Raw genomic sequence first — 20,969 nt, forward strand, 5'->3', positions numbered from 1 at the left:
TATTGATCCACCTCTTTTTCATCATAGTACCAACCAGAAACTTTGTAAATGATCTGATGTCAGCAGTTTTGGTTTGATAAAGTTCTATTTATTCTGACTTGATGGATTTTTGTCCTGCCCTTTCAAAGGCTGCTGTTTAATTATATGTATTATTTATTATATTTGCAGATTTGTGTCTGAATAATATGTTGACATAAATCAACATATTAACATAAATCACTTGAAGGACAAATTGAGAAACATTTACATGCATGCACAGTTATAATTAATTAGTTTATTAAAATGATCTGATATTGTATACGTAATGTCTAACAGATATGACCATGGAAGAGGTCCGTGAGTATGAACGAGCCACACAAGAAGCCACAAACCAAAAAATTGGCTCATTCCCTCCAGCCATCTCCATTACCGAGACCCCATTACCAATGAACTCCCGCAATGGTCCCAACAGCGCTCCCTCCACACCCCTCACCACCGAAGCACCCGATTTCCTCTCTGTCCCCAAAGAGCGACCCAGGAAGAAGTCAGCACCTGAGACTTTGACCCTGCCTGATCCAGGACGGCGGGACTCCCTTTTTAAGCTACCCAGTTTTTTCTCGTGGAATTCCAGTCCACAGCCCGAATGAGAACAGGCGGGTGACCAAGCCAGTGTTGTATCTCTAAATGTCCCGTGGATCAGAGGAGGATGACTGCACAGCACATCTCCTAAACGCCCCTCTGCCAGCTCCGGTGAAGCAGACTTTTCACTGCCCTGGTGATCCTAGCTCCCCCCGCGCTCCAGAAGACATGCCGGTGACGCTGATACATGCCAGATACTGCTGTCTGAAAGCTGATGAGGCACGCAACCTATAGAGGAGAGGTTCTTCCACAGAAATCATCAGAGAGTTTTTGCTGCATAAATTCAACAATAGTTTACATTCCTACTAGTTCCACACATTTATCTTATCCTTTATCTGATCTATCTATTTAAATAAATGGTATATATAGTGTATGTTGAGTAGAGTTTGGAAGTGAGCTGTGAGGTTAGTGTATTGGTGTAAATAAACAGTATGTAGGCAGTTGTGAGATATATTAGTAACTTATTGCGGTAATGCTGTCCCCTTGTGTTTTGAATGTTTTGACCAATGTCTGTACTGTATAAATGACTAGAATAGCTGCATGGCTTGGGCTTCAGTGCATGTGAAATAATCTTCTCTGTTCTGGTGAGCTTTACTTAGATTGTGCTCAGTCACTTCCATGTCACTAGTATCTTCCAATGCTCTCAGCACGTGTCATCTTATGTTTATGTAAATACTGTATGTTATGTAAATTGTCATCAAACTGAAATAAAGGTAAATGCTACTGTCTCAAATGTTAGTTGGCAGAATTAACTATGCTATTTTATTTAAATATATTTTATTTGATCCATCTCATTATGTGTGTTTTTTTTTCATTGTACTTTTCCATAAATGTACTGAAAGTACTGAAACATAGTAAGAAACTGCACATGAATTCATATTTAAGGTATCTGACTTGTGTGTGTCACTTAAGCAATATGAAAATTACAACTTTCATTTGTGAGTTTATTAACAAAACAAAGTCAAATATAGCAATGTTGGACAAAGTTAAATGAGGAAGAACATTTTGGAGTTAAAAGAAGTTCCCGTTAAAAAAAAAGAAAAAAAAAAAACAAACAAAAAAAAACAGAACAAACCATAGCATGAAATATAAATAATAAAACCTTAGTAAAATACATTATATGTGTCAGGACAAAATAAATATAACATTATCCTCTCCAAGTGTTACATGTAAACATAATGATGTCAATATAATGTATATAAAAAGTCTCAAGTGTGTCCAAGGAATAGAGAAAGTCTCTACTGTGTGTGTGATTTTGCCATTTTTCAAGACTATCTTTGCTTTGGATCTTGGGGGATCCTATTTATCCGTCTTTCTTTAAGGTCACGCATTAGATCGAGGAAAAATTCATACCAAAAAAAGGTGAAGCCAGTTGATAGTGCAGCCTTCAAAAGGCTGGGTGAGAGGCCTTTAAAAAATCCTCGGAGGCCTTCTTCTTTGGCAATTTGGGACGTACAGTCCAGCAGGCCTTTATAAGTGCGCACCTGCTCACAAGTAATACAAATTATTTACTATAGCTTCAGGGCATAAAAAGTAGTGTTCAAATGAGAATAGCTCACCTCTCCAAAGCGAAGGCGAGCCTCCTCAAAGCCTCCCACCTGCAGTCTCTTCTTGAAAAGATCAAAGGGGTATGTGATAGTTTTACTGATCATTCCAGCTCCACTCCCAGACAAAAGGCTTTGCAGGTTTCCTGAACAACACATATACATACACACACATGGCATTTAAATCTCATGAAAGTGCAAGTTATACCATATACTGTATGTTTGAGCTGAACCTCCACTGACCTCCAGAGTTTTTGGCATTAGGGGCAGGAGCTAACATCTTTTTAAAGACATTGTAGAAAAAGAACTGCAGACCAGCATATGGAAACACAGCCATGAGTGTTGGAGACAGGCCCCGGTAAAATGTCAGAGCCCCTTCAGAGCGCCACATTGTAAATACAGCATGTCGGAGATTCATGTAAATCTGAAAATGATTGTGTTAAAACATAAATATGTTACGTGATGGGCATTTTATATACCTACCTTAGGTTCTCCTTGAGCTGCAAATCGAGTTCGTAAAGTGTCAAGAGGTTGACAGAAGACTGTGGCAGAGCAGGCAGCCAGGCCTCCACACACAAAGTGCACTCCTGCTGTTTGACTGTCATATGATGTTGTCTTGTGGACCACCTCCGTCAGAAACTCAAAACTTGCAAACTGTGCAGCACACAGTTATTTGTAGACATGGCATGATTTAGCTTCTGTTTAATTTACATGTGTAACAGAATGATACCTGTACAGCCCCAAACGCAACAGACAGAAGCTGTGCAGGGATGTGCCCTTTCCAAAATGCAGACAGGCCTTCTTCTTTATAAATGCAGCGACAGGCCTGAAATATTCCACTGTACTTGCCCTCAGGTTTCTGTGATGACACTCGTTCAATCTGGAGCTAGAACATCAACAAACAATGTAGCGGTTTATAAATAGACCATTATTTGAATACTGCATACCATTAGACCCACTGTAAAAGCATCAGTACCTGGAACCGTATTTTAATTACATCAAAGGGACTGATAAGAGCTCGTGTAACCATGCCGGCAGCTGACCCAGCCAAGGCAGCCTCCTCTGGGGACAGAGGTGCATCCTTAGCACGAGGATCATAACCCACCATGTCACTGGCTCTGCCTTAGCAAGAGTCGCTAAAGATGAAAATGTCGAGTGTCAGTATACACTTGAAATTGACAAATTGACGAGTTGTACGTAAAATGACACAGAGGACATGCTAAGCTAAGCAAACAAAATAAACATCAGCACTACAACTAGTATCTAACACTTTATTTTATTTGACTCTGTACTGGTTAAGGTTATACGAATCTAAATCTTTACTTGCCTTATGATCAGTGCCCTTGTCATTGAAAACAACAGCAGAGTGTGGCCAGCATGTTCAGCAGCAACATAACCTCACACACCCGTCGGCTTCTCCGATAACTTCCGGTTCACACAGTCTCGTTTTCTCAATGACTATTTTCTACACTTGATATTTTCTTTTTCGCTTTTGCTCTTCTCCCAACAACGGCGAAACGCTAATTATTTATGACAAGTGATTTGATTTTGACCAGAGCTATGTCCAGAGGTCTTCATTTGTTTTTGTTGTAACAAACAAGGACCACAAGAGGGCACTATCTTCGTAAAAACTAACAGTAGATCTATTTAGATAATTAGTCAATATTACATACAGTCAGTATTTATTTCGTTAAAACATTCATTCTTGATTTTTTATCATTACTGGATACATTTATAAGTTTATTTTACTACTTTTCTCTTATCCACACTGATTTAGGGTGACCGCCTGTCCCTCTGGTTGTCTCTTGTCTCACTTATTTAGAAAATGTCTCACTTCATCACTGATGCTACAGTAATAATAAAAAGTGAGATTTGCATACATGATAATATCTTTGATTCTTTCTCGCAGAAATGGTTGTAATATGTTGGCACCTGTTTTATAACACTCTCTTTTTTCATTACGAACTTTAAATCACCTGGTGTTATAGACTTTACTATCCATGTCTCTCCATGTCCCACCAACAACCTGTTTGTTCTGTTTGAGGTGGTCACTTTCTCTCATGTTTCTGTAGTTTTTCCACGAGAGGGCGCTCTAGAGTCACTTTGTTACACTGAGTGTTTCAACACCGTCGACGAAGGCGTCCGTCTCTCCTGCATCATTCACGGGCTCTAAACACTTTTGCCTGAAGAGGATTATAATAAAACCCACTTCAATGACTATTTAGTGCACCGTGTTCTCTAAACAGGTACATATTAGGCGTATTAACTTCTCAATTTCTATAATGTTATGTATCGTGCATGTATCTCATTGTTTTAGCATGGACCGCGTTAACTTTAAGATAAAGTTATCGACTTATGGTGGCTAACATTTTGTAGTTTGTGCTCGTAAAGTAATCGTAAATGTTTTTAAATATAAGGTGAACTGGATGGGCGTTTACTTAAACACTGTATACAGTTTCCTCCCAGCCTCCAGGGTCTATGCTTATCGAACACGCTAGCTTACTGTCATACTACTATTACCACAAAAACAAAACAAAAAAAACACTTTTGTGAGTTGTGATCACTTGGTAACCAATTTGAAAAGGAGAATTGCGAAAATCATAGCCAATAACAGGTGTGTCATGTCTATTATGTTGTATCAAGTTACATTCAACCGGTTTGGTTTAGGTTGGTATAATGGAGAACCCCACTGAGGAATACAAGATCCAGTCATTTGATTTGGATACACAGATGTTACTAAAAACAGCCCTAAAAGGTAATTCCATTTAAAAATATTAACAGTTACCCATGTATATTATTTTTCTTGTATGCTGCTACCTGTGTGTTTCTGCTTTTCAGATCCCAGTTCTGTCAACCTTGAAAAAGTAGCAAATATTATTGTGGACCAGTCTATGAAGGATCAGGTCTTTAGCAAAGAAGCAGGACGCATCTGTTACACTATAGTCCAGGTTTGTGTTTTATTTTAGAGATGTGGCAATTTTGTCCATATTACAAACAACAACATAGTCTGCAAAATGTTTCAATTAGTTGTGTTTTATATAGGCAGAGTCAAAGCAGAACAATGGGAATTTTCGGAGGAATCTTTTGAATCGACTCCAACAAGAGTTCAAGGATAGAGAAGAAACAAGAAAGCGCTCAGTTCAAGAATGGGTGTGCTATGTCACTTTCATCTGCAACATATTTGACTACCTCAAAGTAAGCAAAAGAGCACATCACCATGGTGATTTTGTCATTTGGTTGATTAATGTCTTTCACTGTGCATTTTCCTTTAGGTAAACAATATGCCAATGGTGGCCCTGGTGCATCCAGTGTATGATTGCCTGATGAGGTTGGCCCAGCCTGATGCTCTGACAAATGAGGCAGAGGTAATATGTTCCTTTGGTCTCTTTTAAATGTTCTTCTGCCATTCAAACATCACAGCTAGACCAGTACACTATAAAGCAGGATGATTCTTTCAAAGAAGTGGGTTAAACCTGAGCAGTCTCTATTCAAAAATCACTCCAGAAATACTGAGGTTTTATTGTTGAGTTTGTGACTATAGAGTGAACCATTGCAGTTTTAGAAAGGATTACCCAAGGCGTTACCCACTTGACAAATGTTTTTTGGACAAGCACATTTGAACGTATCCAGTATACAAGTAATGGGCACAAAAGTTTGAAAACATTTAAATCTTTTTTTCCTAACATTTTGATTGTTATATAAGTCACAATTGTCTACTCATATGGATTTTAGGGTTGAAAAATTAGGTGAAATTTTTAAATGTGAATTTATAATCTATAAAATGATTCTGCAAAAATAAATGTTATCAGTTTCCCTAATTTTGTAGAAAGAGCGTTTGATGGTTCAATGTAAAAACTCATTGCTTTGAGGAAATACATGTGCATTTGGTAAATACAAGTGGACATGAAATGTACCCCTAATACCCCTTATGACTCAATATCTTTCATGGCATTATGTATTTCAATGTTGACTTTTTGTCTAGGTCGATTGCCTGGTTCTTCAACTACACCGAATTGGAGAACAGTTGGAGAAAATGAACAGTCAGCGCATGGATGAGCTGTTTTACCTGCTGCGTGATGGGTTTCTGCTCCAAGAGGGGCTCACATCCATGGCCCGCCTGTTGCTATTGGAGATTCTGGAGTTCAGAGCTGGAGGCTGGTTGCTCAGTAGTACCGCTCATAAATACTACTACAGTGAAATCTGACGTGGCTGAAGGACTTGTTTTCCAACATCTGTAAAACTTTGACCTGGCTAAAGATTGTAAGACCAATGATATTCACCAGCCAACACGTTCAAGGAAGTGTTTCAAAGGATACTGTTTAGTTTGATCTGTATTAGGACCAATAGTTTTTCTAGTTTTTAATTTTTTAACCAAAACATGGTGCTCTGGATCTGGAAGGAGTGAACAGATTTTTCCTACAGATACTGTTTACTTTTATAGTTAAGCTTTAAATTTTGATTGCAGTGAACAAATTTCTTTACAAAGAATTAATTTTATGTAGTAATATTAAAATTGGTTAGAACATTTACATTAGATTTCTGTCTTTTTGCATAGTTCAGTTCTGATTAACATGTATTTTTATTTATTCTGTAATCAGTACCATTCAATTATTACCAGAATTGATTTGCTGCTGTTATAAAAATTTGCATACATAATGCATAACACAAGAGGTATAGGAGAATGAACATAGCTAGTTTCTAGAAGGTGGCTCTATAATTAACTGCAGAAAAAAAACTTTTGTATATTTTATGTTTGGCTACCTTAATTTTGCAGTGCTTAAAATGGTATTGGTAATTGTTGATTCGACCAAAAAATAGACTTGCCAATAAATACTATAGTTTTATTTGTCTATTTTGACAATCAGTCTAATGTAGAGAATCTTCAATTTGATACACAAAAAGTATAAAGCTTTCCTCCAGGCATTTTTAAGTAGGACTCCAGTGGTGGCTATGTTGTAAGTTTACAAGTTGTATTTATGAAAATGTGCGATTTTTATCAATGCTTTGGTTGTGTATATTATCTTTGTTTCTAATAAATCTATTTTTTCCCATTTTTTTTGTGTACTTTGTAGAGATAAACTGATATTTGCACTTTTTAGCACATCTGCCTCCAGTTATTAGTTTTAGTTGATTGTCTGACTACAAAAATGCAAGCACACAAAAGTGTTCCACAACTGCCTTCAGTCCTTGAGAGGTGACCACCATTCTTTTCCTGTATTTGTACAATGTATGCCTGTTATCTCTGTGTCTAGAGCAGCAATTATAAAGACCCATATGTGCATCAACTCTTAGAAAGTATTACAATTGATTTATTTTAAATACTGTATTTACAAGTTGATAAGCTCCTCTGTTATTGAACACTTCACCACCAGCGATAGTGGGCATATGCTCGGTTTGACTCTGCCATTTTGTGTAGTTCATATTTCTTCTTTATAACATTTCCTTCTTTGGTGTATGCAGCCAACAGTTCTTGTGAAAGTTTTTCATACATGTGCGTGCGCCTGTGCTTGTTGTCTCTGCATTCATTTATCATCCACTTCATGGCAAGGAAGCGCCGCCTGTTGTCAGTGAGGGGTACAGGCACCTGAGTGGTTCAGAACAAAAAGTTAGCTCAAACCATAAATGTTCATTTTGTCTTCTTATGTACTCTAACTTCTTGGATCCTTTCTTTTTTAAGACAAAACAGTAAAGTGTATTCACCTTGTGACATGTTTTGGCTGCTAAAAAGAAATAAAAGAAATAACCACTTTATGGATTCAGACAGGGCATGGGTCACTGGATCAGAGAAAAACAAGTTCAAACACTGGATCAGGGAGGCCACTGAACTCAGGAAACGAGGCACGGACAGCATGAACCGTGATAACGGCACGTTCTTCCTTTCACACACCTGGGACACCCTCCTCCAGAGACCACAGGGAGACGAGAGGCGTGGTCAGTCTGAGCGACCTGCCAGGTCAGTCAGGATGACCACACCTACAGGAAGTAACAACAACTGATATACGGCATGTCACCACCAACAACGGTGACAGTTCTCAAGATAGTTTGCAGCTTTCAGCCAAAACGTGTCAACAAGGCAAATACACTTTACTGTATTGTCTTTTTAAAAAAGTCAAGAAGTTAAAGTTAGCTCAGATCTCTATATGTACATGTCTATGTACATCTACACACTGTTACTGACCTGGTAGAATTTTCCACCTTTCTGTATGCTGGCCAGGCCCACCACAGGCTTACAGTTCTCCAGCGCCTGGTGGAAGACGGTGTAAGGGTTGCACTCAATCTCTTCCTTTTTCCCCACTGGAGCTTTGTGATACTTCTCCACTTGTTTCCTCTTAATATTCTCTAAAGTCTGTCAGATAACATAAAGTTATGCATCCTGACGGCCAAGCAAGAGTTTCAGACACTGGTCTGCTTTACTTACATTGGTCAAAATTTCTCTGGCCAAAATCTTGTCTCCATTTTTCATGATCATGTTGATGAATTTACTACAGAGAAATACACATTATAGTCTAGTGCTTCACGATTATAAATATTTCTGACATGTCTACAAACATTTAGTCGAACCTGATGACAGGATCAGCAAACACTGAGCTGGTCAGGCCGCTGGTCGCAGCTTTGATCGGCCTGAGGGCTTTCGCATCCCGCTGCTCCTTCTCCTCTGCGCTCAACTCTGTCTCCGGGCGGCTGTAGGCTTCTTTCCTCACCTCTGGCTCCAGATAATACGGATTATATCTGCTCCATCTCACCAGCAACACCCTAATGACAATAAGAAGAGCAAGAAACACGGCACCGTCAGTCACTGTTTATGTGTGGCAAATTAAGCGGTGCTATTTGAAGTTGCAGCACTGATATGGCCAACATTTGGAGAGATTGTGGGTTTCCAGTGATAGATGCAGAAGAATAAAATTTACCTCGGAGTCCAAGGTTTTAATAATCCAGTGATGGAGGCAGCCATGTTGAAAATGTGAGCAACTAGCTAGGACCCCAAGATAGTACCCTATGCATCTGCCTATAGAGAAAAAAAATGCAGCGTTAAAAATTATCGAAACGTATTGCTATAAATTTAAGTTATAATTACAAATAAGCGATGTAATTCAGGTAATACAGGTTTTTGTTTTGATCAATAAAAAATGAACGCTCTCACACGGCAGTGACATCACGCAATGTTTTCAGTGCTATGGCGTACCAGGAAGGGGAGTCGCTTGAATCCTGGCTCAGTAAGTGATTAAACCCTTTTTTATGAATGACAGTGCACAGTTATCTGGTTTGCGTTTACAGTGTCACACAGAAAGCGTAGTAAGGACGCGGGTGCAGGTGCTGACACGGCGGTAAAAGCTCGTAAACTGTAGTTTTTCAGTGGCTTTTATTGGCAGGATGGGTGGAGAGCTTTGAGCAGCCACCACTGACAGCTCCGTGGAGGCAGCTCAACACTAAAGGCACATATGCTTTAGTTTGACCTATTTGTGTTTGTGATTTGGCTGACATCAATACAATAAGTGTGAAAATAGAGTCAGTGTAATTTATTGGACGCTTCAGGAGGATTTAAGTGTGTGTGGATTTAGGTATAGACTTACATCATGAGACTGATGCCTAAAACATCTCTGCAGCCTGTTTGGCCTGTTTAGGAGTGAGATTTTTGTTTTATGGAAAAACATCAGTTGGAACCAGAGCTAACATGAAACTGTAAGCATTATCTTTGTTTCTTATTTCAAAACAAAGTTTCCTCCTGCACCTGCCACATGTCATGTGCTTTATATTTATATTTATCTTAATATTGTCTATTACAGATAAAGCCACTCGTCCAACTAACAGACAAGAAGACTGGGAGTACATCATAGGCTTCTGTGATCAAATCAACAGAGAACTAGAGGGGTATGTCTATGACATAATGCAATCTCCCTTTCAGTGTAATACTGTAATAACTAAATGTTTCATTTGTTAGCCCACAGATAGCAGTAACGCTTCTTGTGCACAAAATCCATTCACCACAGGAATGGGAAGCACTTCAAGCTTTAACAGTAAGACATGCTTAACACCGTGTTACTCTGTGACATGTTTAATTAAGACCTTTCTTCACTATAGGTATTGGAGGCATGCAAAAACTGTGGAAGGAGATTTCATAATGAAGTTGGAAAATATAGGTTTTTAAATGAGCTAATTAAAGTGGTGTCACCCAAGGTATGTCCTGGTAGCAATCTAAAAACTGATAATGACATATTTTACAGCTACATATACATTTTTCTTTTCAGTATATGGGTGACAGTGCTCCTGAAAAGGTGAAGACTAAGATTGTGGAAATGTTGTACAGCTGGACAGTTGCTTTTCCAGATGAAAGCAAGATTGCCGAAGCATACCAGACGCTCAAACGACAGGGTGTGTATGGACATATTATTAAGACAGGATTCTATGTCTGTTTGTAAAATATATATTTTGGGTTGTTTTGGTTCACATGTTTTCTTCATCTAATGTGAGTTCCACCACAAATATTTTTGGTGTATGCTTTTGGACTTAGAGCCTTGGGCTTAAACTAGATATTTATTTCATTATAAAAACTATACAGGAGGTAATCAGTTTGAAGTGGACATTATTTAATATGTGGGAACTGTGGGAACCGTGACTATCTTTTTGATTTTAGGTCTTGTAACACAGGATCCGGAGCTGCCATTAGACAGAACTTTAATTCCATCACCTCCTACACGACCAAAACATCCAGTGTTTGATAATGAGGATATGGGCAAAGTAAGAAATATATTGAAAGTGAAAATACTAACTGTTCTAGTATGTATATACTAAGTAGTGATGTTCTTTTTGCAGTTACTTGCTGAGCTCCTCCGTAGTAAAAACCCAGAAGACCTTCAAGAAGCCAACAGGTTGATTAAAAGCATGGTGAAAGAGGTATAGATTATTTGAATCTCATTACTTTACTATTCCTTTGATTTAAATATGCCGTTTGTGGATATTATTACTGAAATAATGTATTGTTTAGGATGAGGTGCGTGTGCAAAAGGTAACTAGTAGAATGCACACCTTGGAGGAAGTGAGTATCAATGTGAAGCTGTTAACAGAAATGCTGTCCCATTACAACAAGGAGAGCTCATCTGACTCGGACAAAGAAATCATTAAGGTAGGATGGTATTACTAATGTAAAAATTATTTTCTGGAGTTAAATTGAACTAAAATAAATCAGCTGATGCACAACGGCAACAATGGTCCTATTATGTTTCCCAGGAACTTTATGAGCGGTGTGACAAGCTGAGACGGGCTGCATTCAAAATGGCCACTGAGTCTGAAGACAATGACACAAGTTTAGGTTTGTAATGCATAGTTTGAATGATTAGGCTTTGCCTTTTCAATCAAAATTTCCATCATTTATAAATTCCATGGGATACCTTTGGTGAAACATTGCCTATAAGCACAGAATAGCAGACAGAACCATTAAAAAAGTGTAATGCAACTATCCATATTTTTCTAAGGTGACATTCTGCAAGCTAGTGACGACCTCTCAAGAGTCATCAGCTCTTATAAGAAGATTGTCGAAGGGCAACCCATCAATGGAGACAGTGAGGACCCACAGTCTAAAGCATGTCACTGTGAAAATGGTGAGACAGCTTCTCTTTTCTCTCAAAAAAGGAGGAAAAATTATATATACTTATTACTTAAGGTTTACTGTGTAAAGCAGGAGGGCCTGTTTTGGCTGGAATGTTTCATAATAAGGCATTTTAGTATTTTATCTCCATGGAGACAAGCAACTGAGGCCATAAGGCCAAGTTACTGATCAGATTTGTAAAGGGTTGTCGATGCTTACAGTAAGAATGCATGTTAAGAAATCTGCAATTGAGGAAATGTAAGATGGGTAGTTTAATGTTTTATTGTGGAACAGAGAAAGCAATAATATACAGTCCCTGACAAAAGTCTTGTCGCTTATCCATTTTGTAGAAACAAAAGCTTATAACCTGACTTTAAATTAATCGATTGGTTTTAGAAATGTCTCATATGAAAGCTAAAACCCTCCCAAATTATGCAATATACTAAAAGAAATTTGCTTCACTGAAAAAAGATTGATAATTTAATAAACACAGAAAGGTCAGATTTTGGCAAGACAAAAGTTTTGTCGCCTACAGAAAATTGAACAAATAATTTACTTAAAATACAAAAATATGTTGCATAACGTCAGTGAATTAAGTAGTGGTGCTGTGAGATCCATATTTAATATCTTGTATGACTTCCATGAGCTTGAAGGACGCATCCATGCGGTTCGACAATGATTCATACAATTTGTTGATGAAGTCATCAGGAATAGCAAAGAAAGTCTTACATGCCTCCCAGAGTTCATCAAGATTCTTTGGTTTTGCCTTCCATGCTTCCTCTTTCATTCTACCCCAGACATGCTCAATGATGTTCATGTCTGGTGACTGGGCTGGCCAGTCCTGGAGCACCTTGATCTTCTTCGCCTTGAGAAACTTTGATGTAGAGATAGAAGTATGCGATGGAGCACCATCCTGCTGCAAAATTTGACCCCTTTTATGGTTGGGAATGTAAGAGGCAGCTAATACTTCTTGATATTTTAGGCTATTGGTATTGCCTTCCACCCTGCAAATGTCCCCCCATACTGGATGTAACCCCAGAACATGATTTTTCCGCCACCAAACTTAACTGTTTTCTGGGTGTGGCAAATGCCACACGTTTTTTTTAATTGCCTTTTGTTTAGTGCTGGTTTCTGTGCACTGATTCGACCATGGAGGCCATTTCGAGACAGAATTCTACAAACTGTTCTGGTTGACACAGGGACTTGAGGTGACCAGGCCTGGTGGAGCTCTGCTGCAGTGGAAAAGGGGCTGGCCTTGGATTTTCGAATCAACAAACGGTCCTCTCGAGCAGTTGTCTTGCGGGGTTTGCCGGACCTGGGCTTGTCAAAAACATCTCCAGTCATTTCAGATCTTTTTCTTATTCTTTGTACTTGACGCTGAGACACATTGAAGGTGTCAGCCACCTCAGCAGTGGATCTGGTCTTCAGCCTCTTGATAATTAACGCTTTGGTCTCAGGGTGGATCTTAGGCATGTTGTCAGAGGTCAAGTTGCAGTTGATGTGAAGGTCTGGTGTGCTGGGTTCTTTTTATACACACCCACTAATTGATTGATCAGTAACTGATCACAGGTGAGGCTGTAATCTAGGATTGGGTGCATCATATGACAAGGCGATAAGACTTTTGTCTTGCCAAAATCTGACCTTTCTGTGTTCATTAAATGATCAATCTTTCTTCAGTGAAGCAAATTTATTTTAGTATATTGAGCATAATTTGGGAGGGTTTTAGCTTTCATATGAGACATTTCTAAAACCAATCGATTAATTTAAAGTCAGGTTATAAGCTTTTGTTTCTACAAAATGGATAAGTGACAAGACTTTTGTCAGGGACTGTATGTACATGAGGACAAATTACATTTTCTTGTTTATTTTTACATGTGTTTCTTATCCCTTAGAGACGGACACACTCATCGACCTCAGTGAAAGCGACACTCCGAGCCCTTCTCATCCTGCTGCTCTGCTTTCTCAACCTCCCAATCCTTTCTCCACACACGCCATGGTCCCTCCTGTCCCTGTACTCGCTCCTCTCCCAAAACCAGTGGGCGACGCCCAGGGCAGTCGAACAGGCACTCCCAGTCACACGTTACGCGACAAAGCTTCTGCATCATTGTCTCTTCTTGATGATGAGCTTCTGTCTCTAGGTAATATGAATCATTTTATTGGTAATACTTGGTTAAGTTGTATATTGTATTTAAATTGTATATAATTTTTTAGGTCTGAATGACCCTCCAACTTCTCAGAGCAACCAGTCCAAGACAAAATTATTTGAAGTGTCCCAGCAGTGGAGCTCGCTGCAGGTACTGATACATATATGTCTTGGATGGTTAATTTAAAATGCCCCCTGACACTGCTCTTCTTTTACAGACCCCAGCATCTGGAGCTGATTTGTTTGGGAGTGGGACATATTCGCAGCCTGCACCAGCACTGTCAGAAGTCAGTCACAGTCTACATAACCTACAAGACCTGGCCATGGTTGGGCTTTCAGACAATAGGTATAAAAATTGTTAAATTGTTTTGGACACGATATTATCTCACAAACAAAACATATGTTATTGTAAAGGGACTGAGACAGGATGTGTGAAGATTATGGGTAAATGTTGTGCACAATTATGCTAACCAGCTGAGTGTTAAATAAAGCAGAGATGCATGCACGCCTTTTGTCTCTTTGCAAACTTCCAAAAATTATAATTAAAACTGAGGTTGGCGTTTTCTTTTTTGACACAAATATCTTATGTTTTTTAAAAATATTTTCTTATAATTTCTTTATTTTTTTTTTTTTGTCTTCGCTTTATCCACTCTTTCTAGTGGAAGTGGTTTTGTGATGCCAGCTACTGTGCCCTCCTTTGTATCCGCACAAGGCTCTCCATCTTCAGCCTCCCTTCTGAAGAGCACGATGCCAGGCTCTCCAGCTCTGTCCCAGACCCGGTTCCAAAGCCTCAGCTCTGCTCCAGGAAGCCCACAGTTTCTCCCACAGTTTCTGCCCATGTCACCTGGTCACTCTACACTTCAGGGCAGTCCAGCTAGAGGAGCAGACTTCTCCCTTAGCAATGTTTATGTCCCATTAGAAACAATTAAACCAAGTAAGAAATTCTTTGATATAAACCTAACTGTAACTTATGCTTTAAATATTAACCCTCTATTTTCTTGTAATCAGGTAAAGTGCTCCCTGTAACTGCGTATGATAAAGACGGGGTGCGTGTTTTGATAAACTTTGCGTCCAACTGTCCTCCAGGCAGGTTAGATGTCCTCGTAATGGTTGTGTCCATGTTAAATACTGCCCCACTCCCTGTCCATAATGTGGTTCTTCAAGCTGCAGTACCAAAGGTAAACTTATCTTTTTGTCCTTTAGCAAGTACATTTATATTTGCCTAGCACCAACCTTGCTTATTCCCACCAGTCAATGAAAGTCAAGCTTCAACCTCCGTCAGGAACCGAACTGGCCCCATTTAATCCAATTCTACCCCCAGCATCCATTACACAGATCATGTTATTGGCCAATCCATCTAGAGTATGTATTTCTTTCCTGACAAAATTGTTTTAACAATCTTTCAAAATAAATTTCATATTGATTACTAAATGATTGCTTATGTTCATAGGATAAGGTGCGCCTGCGATACAAGCTTGCTTTCGTACTTGGAGACCGTCAGTGCAATGAAGTTGGAGAAGTTGATCAGTTCCCTCCACCAGAGACATGGGGTCATCTATAGCAAAGTAGTACCACCGTTCATTTGCTTTTGTGTCATTTCCTCTTTATGTTGTGTATTTTTATCATATTTATTGCTACTAACAACAGTAATTTGTTAGCTATATGAAATTATGGACATCAAGGCACTAACACAACATAGAATATTTTTAGGACTGAATTTATTTGATGAAGACTTAGATTTTCACAAATTAATATACTAAAACCTTTTACTCTACACATCTAAGACTAAATATGGTCAACGGTTAAACAACACTAAGAACTAGAAATGTTTTAATACTGAATTTGTGCACAAGAAAGCCAATGATTTAATTATCTCACGATCTCAAGAAATCTGAGCGATGACTCTGTGATCATGGAAATGGTTCTGGTTAAAAATAGCTTTCTCTTGATTTTATTTAGGTGTGGTGAAGAAAAAAATTGCTACTCTTTGTATTATGAGTGGGCTCCATTTTTACTAGCAGTAATGCACCCCAGAAACAACGGTTAGGTTTAGAAGGAACATAGGCACATCAGTGTTTTCTTTTAGCAACCTTGAAGTGATTAAGGTGTTGAAGGTTATCGTTATTTATCATGTGTTTATGGGTATTCCTTTGCAGTATTTTGACAAATCACTGGAAAAATAAAATGTGAAGATAAAATTGTCAACAAATCTAGTGAAAGTGTGCATTTGTTATGTTCCATGTTTTGTATAAAATGAACATCCTCAGTGTAGTTTTTGAAGTCTGGAGTTTCACATCTGTACAAAGTGCAATTTGCTTGTTTGCTGCATGAAATAAATATTCTTTATATAAATATTGTATGGCCCTTCAAAAAAAAAAAAAACCTCAAAATACACAAAATCTTGAAAAGTATTTTAATAACATTTCTTTTGAATATGTACAAAAATATCAAAAAGCGCTTTCATGTTATCATGATCATTATGCCTCAACTGTTCCCTCTTTGACAATAGCCAAGGCTAGATTTCTGGCTAAAGCCAATCGTAGGAGCTCTACTTTGGTCACTTCAATATCTTCATCCTGAATAAAAAAAAAATGTTTTGGAGAATTTGATTAATAATATCACAACAAAGCTTCACATTTTTATTGTAGCAAAAATATGTAGAAAAGGGGATACCTGCATGGGCTGATCAGGGCCAGGGGCAGTCTTATTTAAAGAAGACGTAAGCTCCTCTAAACAGCACATGAGCTCATATGTTTGATCAGCTGAAAAGATCACCTGAGCAATGAACAACAACATTAGATTATTTTCTTCTACTGTACATGGGAAAACAAAGCCTGACAAATTAATAAAAACATACATTAAATCAGGTTTTTAGTCTTTAATTGTAGTTTTTTAATTTGTCCTGAAGACTATCACAATATGTGCTATTCATTTTAAAAACATACTTCTTTCTGTTCAAGCAGTGGCAGGGCATCAGTTAGCAGGGTCATCCAGAAGCTTCGAGGTGCAATCTTTGCAGTCATGAGAGAAAGCAGAAGTTTAGCTGCCTCTGTGAATCTCTTTTCTTCATAGAGCTTGTGAAACTCCCGGTACTTTCCTTGAAGGAAAAAAACAATGCTTTGTTTCAGACGTAAAAATTGGATTTCAACAACAAAAAGGCAAGCAGTCTTACTTTTGCACATGTTCATGCATATATATGCATAAAACTGATCTCAGTTTAAAAAAAAATACCTGTGAGTCTGAGTCTCATGAGACCTGAAATGTACTTAAACCTCACACTGAAGACCAGAAAACAACCAGCTTTTAAATTCTGACCAAAAACATAGTACACAATAGTTTGTTTCCATACCAAGAAAAGTAAGTCTGTCACTAAGAAGCATCGCAGGTCCCAAATTATCAATCAGATCCAGATCAGAGAATGTTCCCTTAGAGCAGTAATCCTGCAAGAATCTGTAAAAATGTGTATTAGCAAAGTGCAATTCAAGTTTCATATTAAACATATAATAACAGACCTCTCTGAAATGAGTGTAGCAAAAGCAGCATCCTTGGCTCGGATGCTCCAGGACAGTGCAGAACCCAGTCGGTTGTTCCTTAGTGCTCGCATGGCCATGATCTTGCAGATGCTGCGCACTATAATAACATAAAATAAGTTCAGTAAAACAGGTGAGAGCGTTTTGTAGGGTTTATGGGACATATGAAAGAGTTACCTTGCTCTGACATTTGCCTCTGTTCACAGATCCTGAGCACCTTAAGAGCTTTGCGTTCAGTGTCTAAAGGCACACGCTCAATCTGCAGCTCCAAATAAACATGACCAAACTCTGGGCAGTGGTCGAAGTAGTCCACAGCCAACTGCCATAGGCTATACATCAACATAAAAATCATGTCAGGCAAAATACAATAAGTGCTGCTTATGTTTGACTATACAACCAGTTACATTTGTACCTGTGATGAGTAAACAGCCCTGAGGCGTATTCCAAGAGGAGGAACTCCCTCAGGTTGGAGCCAAAGCTTAAAATAAAGGCAGAACAATAATAATGTAAAATTATTTCTCTAGACCAAAATTGTGCACTCAAGTCATGAACACTTACTGCAGATTGTGAGACTGGAGAAGATTGCAGTGATCTAGAAGATCTGTCAAATGGGCAACAAACCACCAGTTGTTCAGGGCAATGCTGTGGGATTCAGTATATAAAATTAGAAACTCATAAAAAAGATCATAATTCATCTTAAAATGTGTACCTGCAATCTTTAATGACTTGATGGATGTCAAATTCAAAAGCAGCCAATAAGATACTGTCAAGAGGTTCTGGGGCACTCGTTTCCAGAAACATGGTCAAACATGACTGGAGGACATAAAAACAAAATGTTACCACTGTTAATAGGGCAGCATTAATGAGTACTGCAGTAGAAGATGTTTTATATATTTACCTGTGCATAGTAGTGTAATTCGGTGGGCTTGACAGTGGGATGGCAATAAAGCAATCTAGTGACCAAAAAGTGATACCAAGTGCTGAGCAAATCCTTCTGCTCCAACAAAGTATCTTCATCTCCTGCTAAAATCTACAGTAAAATAATAAAAAAGGTAAATGTTTGAAGACACAATCTAGTTGCAACTGTAGTATTAATGATGTTGGATTAGAAGTGTTTACAGTTTACTCTGCAGTATTTTTTGCTTTATAATAATAATAATAATGGCTGTAAACAATTGAAAGAACTGACTTTGCAAATAGTCTCCAGATGGTGGCTGCTGGCAAAGGAGTTGTCCTGAAGGCATCGGTCAACCTCCTCGTGCCAATGTCTCCACTTCACATCAAATTCTGTCAATGTCTGTGTGCCACTTGGCTAAAAAGCCCAAATATCATGTTACAATTTATTTGACCATGTTTATGCTCACAGACTAAGTACAAGAGAGTAAAAGTGTGACTTCAGCTTTAAAAATGGCATTGGATTATCGCAGCATGACCAACCTACAGTAATGACACATACAGTAAACATACAGTAATGAGGCATATCGTGTAATGGTCCAAAAGTGGAGCCAAGTGAAATGGGGGAAGGAACAGATTAGATTGAGCATGAATAAGCAAAATCAAATGGAAAGTTTGTGTTTGTTTTTAACTTAGTGTAGTAATGAATTTGGCTATGTGTAAGAGAAAACTGAATGTAGGGTAAAGCAGATAATTTCCTGTGGCATAAAATTAAAAGGAGAGCTGACAATTCTCACATTATAGAAGGGCATTTTGCTAAGTAGGGTGTCCATTAGCTTGTACATATTCCTGGAAGCCGGTTGAATATTGGCCTGCTTCACCAGCATCTGCCTGGCTTCCTCCAACCTCCCCTGCAGCACATAACTCAGCACCTGTGCCAAACACACACCAGAACATTTGAGATTAAAACAATTATTATTTTGTAGCATTATTATATTAGTAATGCTATTATTACATACCACATCCCAGTAGTTGTGGTGTTCAGCTGGACTCTCACTTTGCAGAACTTGTCTGGTTTTCTCATCAACGTCGGCTTTGTGCAATCTAACCCAGTCGAGAAGATGGAGCAACAAGGAGCCCGCTATTCACAAAAGGAAAGTGTGCTGTGATGTATTGTGCTAGCTCATATTTTAGGCACTGAAGAAATCGCTTACCAGGAGCAGCATCAATAAACAGCACCTCACACAAATTCCAAATTAGCTCAATGGCCAACAGAATCGACACCTGTCACCAAAATATTACACATTAGAGAGAGATGGTCACCTGCAGCTAAATAAATAATAAATCAACTAGCATGCACCTGATCTCCATATTGTGATGCAACTTCAGCATCTTGTGAAGAAACTGTTGTAAATAAAAGGAAGAAAATAATGCTCAAATGTAAAATGCCTCTTAAACTGAAAATACGATAAAACAAACAAAAAAGGATCGAAAAAAAAAAACCTGCAACTTGCTGAAGCTCCTCCATACAGGCCCGTATGACAGATCTGTAATTTTTACTGACGCTGACAAATCTAGGGAGAAAAGGGAGCCGGACATTACAATTAACTATAAAAACAAGAAAACAATCACACAGTGTGAATGTTCTTACTGAGGTTTCTTGTTTTTGGTTGGTAGTTCATCTCTTATAGTTTGCAGTCCAACAAAAATATGGTGTGATTCATTGAAGAGCTTGCGTAAAATTGGAGAGTAGATGTCTTCATCTTTTCGCACTTCATGAATGTACGGAGATCCTGGACCTTTGGCTTCTAAATAAAGGACAAGAGCATTCAAAGATGTCCACTTTTGAATGCTATGTCAAAAGGGGATTTAATAATATTCTCTACAGGGGGTGTGTCAACAAACCTTTGGGTTGATGGCGAGTTTCATACACAAGGATGTCACCAGGACCCCAAGCAAAGCCTAGATGTTTGCCCCGTCCAGCAGCTGGTATATTCTGTAGGAGGAAAACATGGGAAGAAAATTATTGACTGAAATGTGCAAAATCAAGAAGATTGGTCATATTTCTATGTTTCATCTTTCTGTTATAGCTAACATTTTGAGGACTTTCTTCTTCATTCAAGAATTATTGTTACAGCAACGGTCCTAATTTGTATTAATAAGCTGTTTTACACAAGTAACAAAACGCATATAAAAGCGTTTCTACTACAACGTTACACTATCATTGAAAACGTAAATGGAGACAACTAAGCATGTTCGCGGCGATTTGGAGACAGTGACACAGACCGGAGTAACTTACAGTGACTGCGGGCTCAACATCGACCTCCTCCATGTGGAAATAAGGCAATTTCTGTGTTAAATAGAAAAGGTGATTCAAAACGGAGGAGCACTGAAATGGCTTGCTTACGCGCCTCAGCCATTCAGTCCAAGCTCCGTGGCGCACAAGCAATGACGCACAAAACTGGTGCCCAACTCATGCCTGAAGATTTTTTTTATTGTAGTTATATTTTCAACCAAAACAGACAGAGTTCCTTTCTTTGCTTATATTAATGTATAGAAATTATGTCATAAAACAATAAACAAGATCTAATATATTACATATGTGACCACTGCGGGCAACATTTTGTGTCACAATGTCACACATTCATAATGCTCTT

At 38.5% G+C, this 20,969-nt stretch overlaps 7 protein-coding genes across 7 annotated transcripts in view; 4 read left to right on the top strand and 3 right to left on the bottom strand.

The window, feature by feature from the left end:
- The window catches only part of pitpnc1a (phosphatidylinositol transfer protein cytoplasmic 1a), a 31,335-nt gene extending 30,408 nt beyond the window's left edge, over positions 1-927 (top strand). The window contains exon 9 of the mRNA XM_020936736.2: positions 316-927. Within this exon, the coding sequence (XP_020792395.1) occupies positions 316-626 (311 nt within the window). The 3' untranslated portion in view covers positions 627-927. The remainder of the gene's footprint in view (positions 1-315) is intronic.
- LOC110172416 (septin-9-like) overlaps positions 1-20,969 on the top strand; it is a 48,191-nt gene that overhangs the window by 18,523 nt on the left and 8,699 nt on the right. The window lies entirely within an intron of this gene.
- On the bottom strand, positions 1,556-3,714 carry slc25a19 (solute carrier family 25 member 19). The gene is made up of 7 exons (XM_020938633.2): positions 3,490-3,714; positions 3,139-3,298; positions 2,893-3,048; positions 2,646-2,816; positions 2,406-2,586; positions 2,178-2,308; positions 1,556-2,102 (listed from the first exon to the last, which is right to left on the bottom strand). The coding sequence occupies exons 2-7, from the start codon at positions 3,268-3,270 to the stop codon at positions 1,890-1,892; spliced, it is 984 nt and encodes a 327-aa protein (XP_020794292.1). The 5' UTR covers positions 3,271-3,298; positions 3,490-3,714; the 3' UTR covers positions 1,556-1,889.
- Positions 4,274-7,213, top strand: mif4gdb (MIF4G domain containing b). Its single transcript, XM_020938574.2, has 6 exons — positions 4,274-4,408; positions 4,830-4,917; positions 5,001-5,110; positions 5,205-5,357; positions 5,435-5,527; positions 6,145-7,213. Exons 2-6 carry the CDS (start codon positions 4,839-4,841, stop codon positions 6,364-6,366), a joined length of 657 nt encoding a protein of 218 aa, XP_020794233.1. The 5' UTR covers positions 4,274-4,408; positions 4,830-4,838; the 3' UTR covers positions 6,367-7,213.
- Positions 7,451-9,176, bottom strand: mrps7 (mitochondrial ribosomal protein S7). Its single transcript, XM_055152922.1, has 5 exons — positions 9,071-9,176; positions 8,724-8,915; positions 8,581-8,644; positions 8,341-8,508; positions 7,451-7,746 (listed from the first exon to the last, which is right to left on the bottom strand). The coding sequence occupies exons 1-5, from the start codon at positions 9,112-9,114 to the stop codon at positions 7,525-7,527; spliced, it is 690 nt and encodes a 229-aa protein (XP_055008897.1). The 5' UTR covers positions 9,115-9,176; the 3' UTR covers positions 7,451-7,524.
- Positions 9,230-16,097, top strand: gga3b (golgi associated, gamma adaptin ear containing, ARF binding protein 3b). The gene is made up of 17 exons (XM_055152919.1): positions 9,230-9,376; positions 9,947-10,031; positions 10,102-10,177; positions 10,242-10,337; positions 10,409-10,532; positions 10,795-10,898; positions 10,974-11,054; positions 11,146-11,283; positions 11,388-11,469; positions 11,633-11,758; positions 13,638-13,883; positions 13,957-14,039; positions 14,107-14,234; positions 14,548-14,822; positions 14,897-15,066; positions 15,140-15,250; positions 15,339-16,097. The coding sequence occupies exons 1-17, from the start codon at positions 9,337-9,339 to the stop codon at positions 15,447-15,449; spliced, it is 2,076 nt and encodes a 691-aa protein (XP_055008894.1). The 5' UTR covers positions 9,230-9,336; the 3' UTR covers positions 15,450-16,097.
- Positions 16,288-20,787, bottom strand: nup85 (nucleoporin 85). Its single transcript, XM_020938148.2, has 19 exons — positions 20,612-20,787; positions 20,218-20,308; positions 19,964-20,120; positions 19,816-19,886; positions 19,673-19,716; positions 19,527-19,596; positions 19,332-19,453; positions 19,110-19,244; positions 18,608-18,730; positions 18,317-18,448; positions 18,128-18,231; positions 17,977-18,060; positions 17,831-17,896; positions 17,596-17,747; positions 17,401-17,518; positions 17,238-17,338; positions 16,834-16,985; positions 16,562-16,663; positions 16,288-16,464 (listed from the first exon to the last, which is right to left on the bottom strand). The coding sequence occupies exons 1-19, from the start codon at positions 20,642-20,644 to the stop codon at positions 16,366-16,368; spliced, it is 1,956 nt and encodes a 651-aa protein (XP_020793807.1). The 5' UTR covers positions 20,645-20,787; the 3' UTR covers positions 16,288-16,365.

The sequence above is a fragment of the Boleophthalmus pectinirostris genome, unplaced genomic scaffold (assembly GCF_026225935.1).
Source record: "Boleophthalmus pectinirostris isolate CB_2022bp ecotype Guang Dong unplaced genomic scaffold, ASM2622593v1 HiC_scaffold_17, whole genome shotgun sequence".
NCBI classification, from domain to species: Eukaryota; Metazoa; Chordata; class Actinopteri; order Gobiiformes; family Gobiidae; genus Boleophthalmus; species Boleophthalmus pectinirostris.

Bases quoted from the DNA above. Each gene is read 5' to 3' on its own strand.
- slc25a19 (XM_020938633.2), bottom strand. From the start codon at position 3,270: ATGGTGGGTTATGATCCTCGTGCTAAGGATGCACCTCTGTCCCCAGAG. The intron at 2,817-2,892 runs GTATCATTCTGT...TGTGCTGCACAG, and splicing joins TTGCGTTTGGGGCTGTACAG to TTTGCAAGTTTTGAGTTTCT. The intron at 2,103-2,177 runs GTGAGCTATTCT...ACTTGTGAGCAG, and splicing joins CTCGCCTTCGCTTTGGAGAG to GTGCGCACTTATAAAGGCCT.
- mif4gdb (XM_020938574.2), top strand. From the start codon at position 4,839: ATGGAGAACCCCACTGAGGAATACAAGATCCAGTCATTTGATTTGGAT. The intron at 5,111-5,204 runs GTTTGTGTTTTA...TGTTTTATATAG, and splicing joins TCTGTTACACTATAGTCCAG to GCAGAGTCAAAGCAGAACAA. The intron at 5,528-6,144 runs GTAATATGTTCC...CTTTTTGTCTAG, and splicing joins CTCTGACAAATGAGGCAGAG to GTCGATTGCCTGGTTCTTCA.
- mrps7 (XM_055152922.1), bottom strand. From the start codon at position 9,114: ATGGCTGCCTCCATCACTGGATTATTAAAACCTTGGACTCCGAG. The intron at 8,645-8,723 runs GTTCGACTAAAT...ATTTCTCTGTAG, and splicing joins TTTGCTGATCCTGTCATCAG to TAAATTCATCAACATGATCA. The intron at 8,509-8,580 runs GTAAGTAAAGCA...GTTATCTGACAG, and splicing joins CCAGAGAAATTTTGACCAAT to ACTTTAGAGAATATTAAGAG.
- gga3b (XM_055152919.1), top strand. From the start codon at position 9,337: ATGGCGTACCAGGAAGGGGAGTCGCTTGAATCCTGGCTCA. The intron at 10,533-10,794 runs GTGTGTATGGAC...TTTTGATTTTAG, and splicing joins CCAGACGCTCAAACGACAGG to GTCTTGTAACACAGGATCCG. The intron at 11,055-11,145 runs GTATAGATTATT...TGTATTGTTTAG, and splicing joins TTAAAAGCATGGTGAAAGAG to GATGAGGTGCGTGTGCAAAA.
- nup85 (XM_020938148.2), bottom strand. From the start codon at position 20,644: ATGGAGGAGGTCGATGTTGAGCCCGCAGTCACT. The intron at 19,717-19,815 runs GTTTTTTTTTTT...TATTTACAACAG, and splicing joins GGAGCTTCAGCAAGTTGCAG to TTTCTTCACAAGATGCTGAA. The intron at 18,731-19,109 runs GTGAGAATTGTC...TGGGCTTTTTAG, and splicing joins GCAAAATGCCCTTCTATAAT to CCAAGTGGCACACAGACATT.